The sequence below is a fragment of the Triticum dicoccoides genome, chromosome 3B (genome assembly GCF_002162155.2).
Source record: "Triticum dicoccoides isolate Atlit2015 ecotype Zavitan chromosome 3B, WEW_v2.0, whole genome shotgun sequence".
NCBI classification, from domain to species: Eukaryota; Viridiplantae; Streptophyta; class Magnoliopsida; order Poales; family Poaceae; genus Triticum; species Triticum dicoccoides.
In genome coordinates this window covers 230,582,571-230,593,855 of record NC_041385.1, presented here as the reverse complement: position 1 = coordinate 230,593,855, position 11,285 = coordinate 230,582,571, and the positions used below count along the sequence as shown (strand labels likewise).

The 11,285-nt window shown below is 42.1% G+C and overlaps 1 protein-coding gene across 1 annotated transcript in view; it reads left to right on the top strand.

Annotated features, from left to right (window-relative positions):
- Positions 1-5,881, top strand: part of LOC119275669 — an 11,187-nt gene extending 5,306 nt beyond the window's left edge. The window contains exon 4 of the mRNA XM_037556560.1: positions 5,086-5,881. Within this exon, the coding sequence (XP_037412457.1) occupies positions 5,086-5,614 (529 nt within the window). The 3' untranslated portion in view covers positions 5,615-5,881. The remainder of the gene's footprint in view (positions 1-5,085) is intronic.
- The last annotated feature ends 5,404 nt before the right edge of the window (positions 5,882-11,285 follow it).

The following is an 11,285-nucleotide window of genomic DNA, read 5'->3' as shown; positions in this document are numbered from 1 at the left end:
CATCCTAACATACCTGTTTCATTAAGAAGATCAAGTGCATACTTCCTTTGAGAGAGGTAAATACCTTGTGCCCCATAAACAACTTCAATCCCCAGAAAATAATGAAGATAGCCCAAGTCTTTAACTTCAAATATTTTAGCCATCATCTTCTTCAAGTATGATATCTCCTCAACATCATCCCCTGTGATTACTATATCATCAACATATACAGTCAGTATAGTAATCTTATCATGATGACGTTTAAAGAAGAGAGTGTGATCAGCATTGCTCTGTTGATATCCCAAGGAGCACATTCCTTTTCTAAACCTTCCAAACCATGCTCGAGGTGATTGTTTTAGACCATAGAGGGATTTTTTTAGTTTACAAACCTTGCCTTCAGTCTCACGGCTATTGAATCCTGGAGGAATCTCCATATACACCTCTTCCTGCAAGTCTCCATGGAGGAACGCATTTTTAACATCCATTTGGAACAATTTCCAATTACGGTTTGCTGCAATTGAGATTATTGTTCTGATGGTGTTCATTTTTGCTACTGGGGCAAACGTTTCATCATAATCTACTCCATAGGTTTGGCTATATCCCTTTGCTACTAACCTGGCCTTATACCTCTCCACTTTACCTTCTGGAGTTTGTTTTACTGTGAATACCCATTTACAACCCACAGTCTTTTTCCCTGTAGGAAGAGTGGTGAGAATCCAAGTATTATTTTTGTCAAGTGCTTCCATCTCTTCAAACATTGCCGTTCTCCATCTTGGGTCCTTTATTGCTACTTGCCAGTCATGTGGTATAGGATCTATAGAATCTAAAGCTACAACGAATGACTTATACTTGGAACCCAAGGATGCATATGACACATAATTTGAGACATCATATGGAGATAGCTTTGATGGTAATTTTCCAGCAGTAGTGCGGGGCTGCTTCCTAAGAGCAATAGGAGCATCTAAATCCTCATGTGGAAGAGAATGAGGAAGCGTACCATTATCTAAATCATGTGTATCAGTAAGCTCTTGAGTTTCTGTACCACACTCCAGTGGGTTAGGTTCTTGCCTCTGCACTTGCTCCTTCTCAATTCTATGCCTCCTTGTAAACACTTGAACTTCTCGTTCCTCATTCGGTTTTGGCCATCTATTCCTCCGTGTAAACACTTGAACTTCTCGTTCCTCATTCGGTTTTGGCCATTGCAATGCTCCATTAGAGTCACTTTGTTGTTCCCTCTGTTCATGTTCTCGCACTGCATCGTCTCGCCAATCTTCAATAGGTATAACCCCAACTATCATCTTCTCTGGTGCTACATCATTGTCTTCTCTGCTGTCATCTCCCCCTGTCTTGTTGTCCAGGCCTGTGACATCATCAGGAAAGACATCGGTTAAATCTACTGGTTCCCCATAATATGGTTCATGTTCCCTGAATACTACATCCATGCTCACAAACATCCGTTTTTCTGATGGGCACCAACATTTATAACCCTTTTGTTTTCCAGAGTATCCCACAAATACACATTTCACCGCTCTAGGATCAAGCTTGCCAACCGATGGTCTATGATCCCTCACAAAACATACACACCCAAATACCTTTGGTGGCACAACATATGTAGTTTCACCAGTTAGACACTCAATCGGTGTCTTGTTATTGAGCACCCGGGATGGCATTCTATTCATCAAATAAGCCGCTGTCATCACAGCTTCAGCCCATAAATATTTAGGAACATTCATAGCTAACATGATACACCGGGTGATTTCTAAGAGATGTCTGTTCTTCCTTTCAGCCAACCCATTCTGCTGGGAAGTACCTGGGCAACTAGTTTGATGGATAATTCCAAAGCTTGACAAATACTCATTAAATTGGTTATTTACATATTCTGTACCATTGTCAGTTCGAAATATTTTCACCCGTGCATCATATTGATTTTTGATTAAGTTGTGGAAATCCTTAAAGCATTCAAACACGTCACTTTTATTTCTCGGTACATAAACCCAAGTAGTCCTAGTGCAACAGTCAATAAATGTAACAAAAGTTTTGTACCCATAAAGTGACCACACTCCACTAGGACCCCACACATCTGAGTGGATAGTTTGAAATGGCGCCGTACTTCTGTGATCAGATGAAGCATATATACTACGAGTTAGCTTCCCATACTGACAGGCATCACATACTAGGATTTCTTTGCAAATATTATTATAGAGGTTAGGATACAACTGACCCAGGGTGTTAAAGGACATGTGTCCCAGCCTGCGATGATGAAGAAGAAATTCTTCCAATGGTGACCGAGACAGCACAGCAGCAGCCATAGGTGTCATATCATCATCCAAGTAGTATAGACCATCTCGCATAATTCCTGTCCCAAGGATTTTCCAAGTCCCAAGTTGCAGAAACAAACACCAAGTTGGGAAGAAAACTACAGCACAATTAAGTTCCTTTGTAATACAACTGATAGATAATAGATTAATTGGGAATGAGGGAACATGTAAAACAGAGGACAGAGACATATTAGGTCCACATATGACAGTCCCTGATCCCATAATAGCTTGGGTAGAGCCATCTGCCAACTTCACATCCTGCCCCATCACATTAGGTGCATATTTTAAGAAGTCCTCATAGGATCCCACCATATGTCTTGATGCACCAGAATCAATTAACCATGGTCGATCGCAACTTACCGCTTTAGAAGTATTAGTCCAGGGACCAGCAGAAACAGCAGAAACAGGTGCTTCTTTTGAAGAGTTTTCACTTGAACTCATCTTTTTAAACCACTGCCACTTCACCATATCTCCTGCAGTCATCCTCACACTCACAAGCTGTGTGGTTCCACTATCACCAGCTGGTCGTGTAACTCCACAAAGATTACAGATTCTGCGGAAAGCAAAATTTACATTTCCACAGTTTGCATTTGGACACAGCCAATCCCCATTTCTCTGCCAAGATTTTGCAACACCATCACACATACCGAAACCATGACCACGTCCTCTGTTATACCTGTTATGTCCATCTCCACAACCTTCTCGGATCAGTTCAGGACAAGATGCCCTCACATGTCCTGACTGCCCACACCAGAAACAAATTTTCTCTTCTGTGTTCATTGACCTTGACCTCTTCCCTTGCTTGCCCATCATTTTATCCAGAATCTTATAATTTTTATCTTGTAGCAGTGCTGCAAGTTCACCAACACATAACATAGTAGAGGCACTTGATTTTTCACCCATCACTCTGAATCACCTGATGAGCTCCCCCTTGCTGCAAGGACCACACAAATACTCCACCCTGCAATACTACACGCGTATCTTCTCTTCTCCGCACAGGCAAACAGACAAGTAACACAACACCTACTCAATCCAGCAAGAAATCGCTCCTTCAGACAGCAGTTCCAGCAGCACAGCAGTAGCAGTAGCAGCAGAACAGCAGAGCACTTCTCAGCAGCAACAGCAGAACACACTCCTTCAGACAGCAGAAACAGCAGTCCAGCGGCACCTAGCCCGCAGCAGAACACAACCTGCCCGCAGTCTTCTTCCACAGCTCCGCTGCGTGAGTCCCCTGGTGCAGCCGCACGCTACCACGCCTCCTCTTCGTCTGCCGCAGCCGCGCGCTCGCAGCCGCTCCCCTCTCCAGCAGCCCGCGCTCAGAACTGCCGCCTCGCCGCCGCACGCGCACGAGCAGCCTCCTCTCTCTCCTGACCCCGCCAGGCCCAGCCGCCTCGCCGGCGAGGGACTACGCCGCCGCCGGAACGCCAACCTGCTCTGATACCATGTTGATTTCATTGGAGGATTGCCTGAGCTACAGTAACTCGCGAGAGGAATGGACAGGAGATTTCTCTGGAAGCTCACCCTTTCCTTTCTCTGTACAGATATTTTACAGCAGCACACTCTTACAAGTAACACCCTCTTGACACTCCAATATCTAAACTATACCCTCCATCAAAGGCCTAACAACAATAACATAGAATGATTTGCGACTTTCACTGTCCACTGAGAAGATATTGGGACTGTTTTATTATTTATATTGAAGGTAGTGTTGATGATGCATGTTTCCCTTCTTGTGAGCTGTATCTATCTGTAGTCTAAAAGCACAACCCCCTCTGAAGCTATACATGTAACTTCTATGCAATAGATTTGCATTTAGGTCCAGTTGTATTTTTCTTAAAGTTATGTCCAAGTTGTATTGGTTGCCTGATTTAACTCCTCAAACTCGGTGCAACTTTTACTCTGCTTGGTGTTTACTAGACTTACTCTAAAAAAAAAAAGGGCAACCTGGTGCATGTAGCTCCCGCTTGCGCAGGGTCCAGGGAAGGGTCCGACCACTTTGGGTCTATATTACGCAGCCTTTCCCTACATTTCTGTAAGAGGCTGTTTCCAGGACTTGAACCCATGACCTCATGGTCACAAGGCAACAACTTTACCACTGCGCCAAGGCTCCCCTTCTTTACTAGACTTACTCTCACAACCCTTAAATTGATTGATCAATCTTTCACCCACTTGGCAACTTTGTGTTGTAAGCATTTGAAACATGGATACTTGTGCTAATCAATGTCAAGTGGAGATTATTCTGTGTGCCACTTGCATATGGTATGTTTCTTACTGGTTAATGGGTCGACTGCCCATATGCTCTCTGAGGGCTTGGATGATGGTAGCAGTAGCCTGGTTTAGGTACCAGGTAAACCTAACCATGGCCACTCTGTTTAAACGATCCCTCTCCAGGACCTCCAAAGGCCAGAGCGCTTCATGTATTGTTGTTCATTTCTGAGTTTGTTGAATGCTATTAATCATCTTCATTTTCCCAGTTTGTGGTACAATGTGGCGTCTTACAATTACTCTTAACCATACATAGACCAAATGATGATTGTTGTAATCATAGTTCAAAAAAGCGCTAGGCGTTAATTGTGCGTTTTGCCACCGCCTTGCGCTTTACTGACCAAAGCGCATGCTTATGCGCAGTTATGCACAGATTAAGCGTAGTTATGCGCAATGCGTTTTGCCAACGCCTAGAGCCTAGGCGCGCTTAAGTGCTCGCTTAGGCGCGCCTTTTTTAACTATGGTTGTAATGAATAAACAACTTTCAGCAGTTGTCTGACCCTTAATTTTGTCGTATTGATAGGTCATCATCAGGTGCTTTCCAGGGAGTGCCAAAAGCTCAACAAGGCAGTGCGAAGGCAGGAACAGCTATAGGTCGACAAAATGCGCCAAGCCTGTCCCAGTTTAGCCAAGCCAAAGACATCCCCACCTACATGGATGATTTCAAGTACGGATTTCCATCATCTGGCCTGTCTACTGAAACAATGAAATGGTGGGGGACTGACAGCCACACAGAGACTGCTCCCGCGAAAGACGATAACCGGGAAGGCTCCGAATCAACAAATGAGGCATCGAAAGGTATGACCGACGACGAGTTAGACTGGGGAGCAGACGAACCCGAAGCTGATGCTGACGGAGTGGCTGCTGCAACTGACCCGTCGGCGCAGCTCTGCTCCCTTAGGAGAAAGGCCGCGGGCGACGGGCGTAGGCTGCTGAACGGTGACACCGGCAGGGTCCAGCAGTTGTGCCGACTGAACAAGAGGCAGAAGATAGTGCTGGCCCAGGTGTTTGGAGCTTCACTGCCAGAGCACTGGAGGAGCAAGCTAGCCTGAATGTTTTTTTTTTTGCCTGCTGTTGTACCATGTGTAACTCTAGTGATTGTAGCAACCGATGTGGTTTGCCCTCTTCCTGATGTGAGAACTGAAACCGTTGATGAAGGATGATGGATCGTTGTGGGGTTTTCCTTTTGGAGGGAAATGCACCTTTTCTCCTCTTTGTTTAGTTTTTTTTTTGTTGATGAGAGATCCTCTTTTTTTAAGAAGCCTTTCATTAGGCTTGATTGTACAAAATGTATTTTTTTATTAGGGGTTTGTACAAAATGTTCTGTGAGGCTTCGATCTGGCACAACTGGACGGCCCAAATGATGACCGAAAGACTAAAGGCTGAGCGAACTAAACTTGACGAGCCCAGCCCGGCACAGATACAAACCCTTAACCACATCGAACTCGGCTCGGCCCTTTGTTGCTCGATTCTCGTTTACCTCTTTCACAGCCCCTCCACGTCTGCAGTTTTCTGAACGTTCATCGACAGGAACAAGCACAGCGATCGTATTCACTACCGCGTCCAGGTCCAATTCCTATTCCTACACGAATCCTCTCGACCTTCCCGCTGAAGCCCCTATATTAACTGCCACTGGATAGACCTCCGGAGCACGAGAACGCTGCCACGGCTTCCTCGACCCTGGTGACGCCGTCGCTGCTCTCTACAGGATTAGCTGCGGATTCTTGCTCGACGAGATGACCCCTCTTATCTTTTTCTGTCTATAATCTTGTCAACAGAAGTCCATATTACCCGGTTTACCCTAGTGTGTTAAATATCTCAATTCCTTTTAATCCTTCTTTCCTACCATATCATACCGACTTGTCATTCCACAGTAAACAAGCACGAAGCTTGCTATATACTCCCACTATAAACAAATGTTAGACGTTTTGGCAGTTTAATTTAAGCTGCCAAAGCGTCTACATTTGTTTACAGTTACAGAGGGAGTATGTGCAAAGAGTAAACATAAATTTTTAATTACCCTGTGTGCCAGATACAAGGATGTTACACAGAACAGTATAACTTCAACCATATATACTACTCCCTCTGTCTGGAAGCAGATGTATTTTCATAAATTCTACATCATGCAGTCATATCCTAAGAGCTATAACTTTTTTTAAATTTGAAAAACGCAAATTAAATGCAAGTGCCTATAATTCTGGAACTAAATTTTCTCTCTGTGATGCAATGCACGCCATTGTCCCTGTTCCCATGTGGGACCACACATGCTCCCGACCGAAGGGTGCCCTCGCTTCACCAAATAGCCGCATATGGACACTTCTAAGCATTTGGGTTTTTTATATTATTGTACATACGTGTTTTTTTCTGACAAGGAGACTATGCCCCTGGCCTCTGCATCAATTGATATGTACTACTTTCATACGTGGTAAAAGTCATCTATTTTTTTAGAAAAGGGATATGTAGTCATCTATGTGGTACTACTTACATTAATTTACTATAATATAGAACTTGCATACGTTTTTTTTTTGTCAATTTGAGATTGCTTTTACCACGCTTTCCGCGTGGTAGAACTTGCATACGTTCCAAGAATTAATTGTCAAAGATGCATATTAGATGTTATACAAAGTATCCTCCATTTCGAAACCAAGGGGAGTATATTTTCATTACATGCTTGTCACCTCTGAGTTAGAAGTATCGCTACTATCCACTTGTTAATACCATCATATCTGAAGAACTCTGCCTGGTTAATTTCAGATTAAAATGACGAGGCATACAGTTTGCAAAAGAACATCCTCAAACCATATCCACGGGAAACCAATCACGAATGCAAGATCAAACATTAAATTGGAAGACCTTCCACAGGTATGTCAAATTTATTTTCTGTGTGAATGTTGAGTATTGATGGAATTTCTAATACTAAGGGATATATTCACTGAAAAAAATAGCGCGCTATAACGCCGCTAATAGCACGCTATAGCATATAGAGAATTGTCTCGCTAAATAAATCAACGTATAATGCCTCGCTAATAGCACGCTATAGCGCGCAATAGCACGCTAATAGCATATTTTCAGGGGCCACGTTATTTTCTGTAGCGCGCTATTTTTTTCATTCATATATTATGTTGATGCTCACAGGATGTGCTCTGCACAATTGTATCGAAGTTGCCTCCTAAAGAGGTCTCAAGGGCTAGTGTTTTGTCAAGTAGTTGGAGATATATCTGTGCTACTTGTTGCTATAAATTATGTTTCACTGTTCCTGCTGGGTATCCCCATCGTATTCTTGAAAGAAAAGAATACTGCCAACGCATGCAGGAATTCATCAATAATGTTAACGCGGTAGTGAGAAATTGCCATGGCAAGTTGATTGAAGAATTCAATATAAAATTTCAGTTTGACAGCATGTTCGTTGATCATCTAAATGATTGGGTTAATTTTGCGGTATCAGCGCAGATAAGGAAGATAGCTTTCTACTTATGTCCAGTTAACCTGGGGGTTTTGGATCCTGATCATTACATATTTCCATTTCACCTCTTGGATAGTGAAAGCATATCACGTCTAGAGTGCATTCAACTTAGCTTTGTATCTTTGGGACCACCATCGGAATTCAGTGGTTTCCCAAGCTTAAGAAAGCTTGACCTAGAATTCGTGGATATCACTAGAACGGATCTTGAAGTTATATTGTCCAATTGCTGTTATCTTAAATGGTTAAGCCTAGTCAGATGCTATGTGAAGGACGAGCTAAAGTTGGATCGTCCGTTGTCCAACCCTCGACACCTAGCAGTTGTATGGTGTGACATAACCAGGATAGAACTTCCAATTCTGAAACTGGATACATTTGTATATCATGGACACATTGTTCCAATTGTTATAAATCGAGATTCCATGTTGGAAAATGCACAACTATGGCTCTTCAAGGCAAATTTCGATGATGCTGTCAGTGTAGTTCTCAATGGTATTCCGAGGGTGCAAAATCTGACGCTACAAATTTTGAAACTGGGAATAGAGGTTTGTTTCCTACAATGGCACTGAAGTTACCATTTGATTTGTAACATCATCTGGCCAATCAATCACCTTATTTCTTTTGTCTTGCAGATGCAACCACTGTTGAATAGCACATGCATGTTTTCCCATCTTAGGTGCTTACAGTTGTTATTGGGTATAACACTTGTAGATATAAACAAACTTCCCCGTGTAGTTTCCATTCTGAGAGCAGCTCCATCAATTGAGAAGTTAGAGATCCATGTAAGTACTGTTCTTGATTCTTATGTGTCAATAGATAAAGTTTTTTGGCACCATGCATATTCTATTTGGGGTTTAGCCCTTCTATCTTGTTCATGTTGATGCTAGTCTATCTATTCTTTACTTCGAAAATGGATTATCATATATATCGTGCTAATCATATATACTACCTTGTTTTAATCTTGCAGTTTTCCGGTGGTAGTCATCTTTGTTTAGGGGACAAGGGTACTGTGGACAAGCCACAGTACCTTGAGCACTGTGAATATAATTATCTGAAGAGTGTGCATATGACAGGATATAAAGGGGCAAAAGGTCAACTTGAATTTCTTGTGCATGTTGTGGAAAAGGCCCCTGCGCTGGAGGCATTAACTGTGGACACAGCTCTAGTGCTTCACGATGATGCTTATGTACAACATTTTTGCGGAAAAAATGGATGCTCCAACCGCGCTGCCCTGCACGCTAGATCTTGTCTGGGTGCAATACTTTCACCAAACGTGAAGTTTTGTGTTATGTAGGTAGGCTGCTTCATACTCCCTCCGTTCCTAAATGTAAGTCTTTTTAGATATTTCAATAAGGGATTACATACGGAGCAAAATAAGTGAATCTGCACTCTAAAATATGTCTATATACATCCGTATGTAGTTCATAGTGAAATCTCTAAAAAGACTTATATTTAGAAACGAAGGGAGTAGAAAACAAGCTTTGTACTCCCTTCGTTCCTAAATAATTGTCTTTCTAGAGATTTCAACAAATGACTACATACGGAGCAAAATGAGTGAATCTACACTCTAAAACATGTCTACATACATCCGTATGTTGTAGTCCATTTGAGATGGCTAGAAAGACAATTATTTGGGAACGGAGGGAGTATCAGTGTATTATACCTAAGCATACGAATCTCTACTACTTTTATTTATCTCAACATGCAGTCACGCCACATGAGCAAGTCACACATATGGACATAAATATACTTTTATTTTTGTAATAAGCTATCAAATACAAGCACGCCACCTCAGCAATCATGCATGCTAGCCATAAGTTTAATTATTTTTCATTATTTTTTGTGTGGTCATGGACCGTATATGTCTTGGACTAATGGAGGAAATCTATGTAGTTAAACTTCACTTTTTCATTAGCAAAATGACATTTTATTAACTTCAGTCTAAAGAGTTTTGCATTTTTATACAACAATTCTAACACACTTTATTATTTTCAAAACATAACAACAAGATCTTTTTCGATTTGCTTTTGCATTACTTTTACTAGTTGTTTTTATAACCCTTATATATGCATTTGTTTTAATAAAGATCTCTCCACAACCACCTGAAGTCTCACTTAGGTTTTTTTTTTTTTGCAGGAGTAGTCTCACTTAGGTATACTTGTACATAGGTATAAGCCATTGGAAGGAGGTCGGTAGCGAGCTGTTAGACAGTGCATGTTTATGTCTAACTAAAGAAGAAAAAAAGTGAATGCGAGGCTGCAAAAAAAAGTGTGGAGATGGAATAATGTGGCTGTGTTAGCTTTCTTGGCTAGATAAACAAAAATATTAGAGTAATACTATTTGTCTGCCTAGCAAACACAAGAGAATATTTGATGGAAATCAAGTTATAATAAAAACCCCACATAAATAACATGAAACAACAAAATAATGAAATCTCACCAAGCTGTGAATCTGATCAGCATACTCTGGAACCAAATATGTACTGCCAAAATCAGATTTTACAGCTTACATACTCTGGAACAAAATAATGCTGGAACTACTGTACACATGATGGCTGGCGGACGAAAATCGCACGACACTCGTGATCAACGGCTGTAGCCCACTGAACGAACAGCACTGCTATACAAACGACAATAAGTAGACGATTTATGAACGACAAGCCATTGAAGCCGTCAATGCATGGCAAAAGCTGTTTGCAAACCGCTGGATAGACCATCGTGCAAGGGTCGTTCACCACATATGTCGGCTGCTGAACGAAAGGGACACATGGCTGCAATTTTTGGTCGTGCAGGAATCAGCCGGCAACCATCTTCCATGTAGCAGTGCTCAAAGTACAAACGGTAGTATCTTGATACAAAAGTGACAACAAGATTAAACACAGTGAGATATGCTAGAAATGTAGGAGACACTTCGGCCCTGTTCGGAGACCCGCCACTCCACCACTCCGCTCCCGAAGCTAGAGTTAAAAAGCACGGAGCTGGGAAACAAAGTGACTCCGAACAGGGCCTTCATCTCGTTTCTCCAGTCTTTCTAGAATTGACAAAGAGGTGCATTGACAACCTCACGCCAAATAACATGAATGAAAGAACATATGCACCCCAAGTGCAATAATAAAGTGCTTTGATGCAGCGCGGTTCTACTAGCATATAGGTTCCTGAAACAAACCTCAAGAACATATAGGTTGGCCAGATGGTTTCTGAAAGGAACCAACAGTAGGTTCTATTCTAGCAGCACGGTTCCTCTTGCATTCATGAGAGCAACTA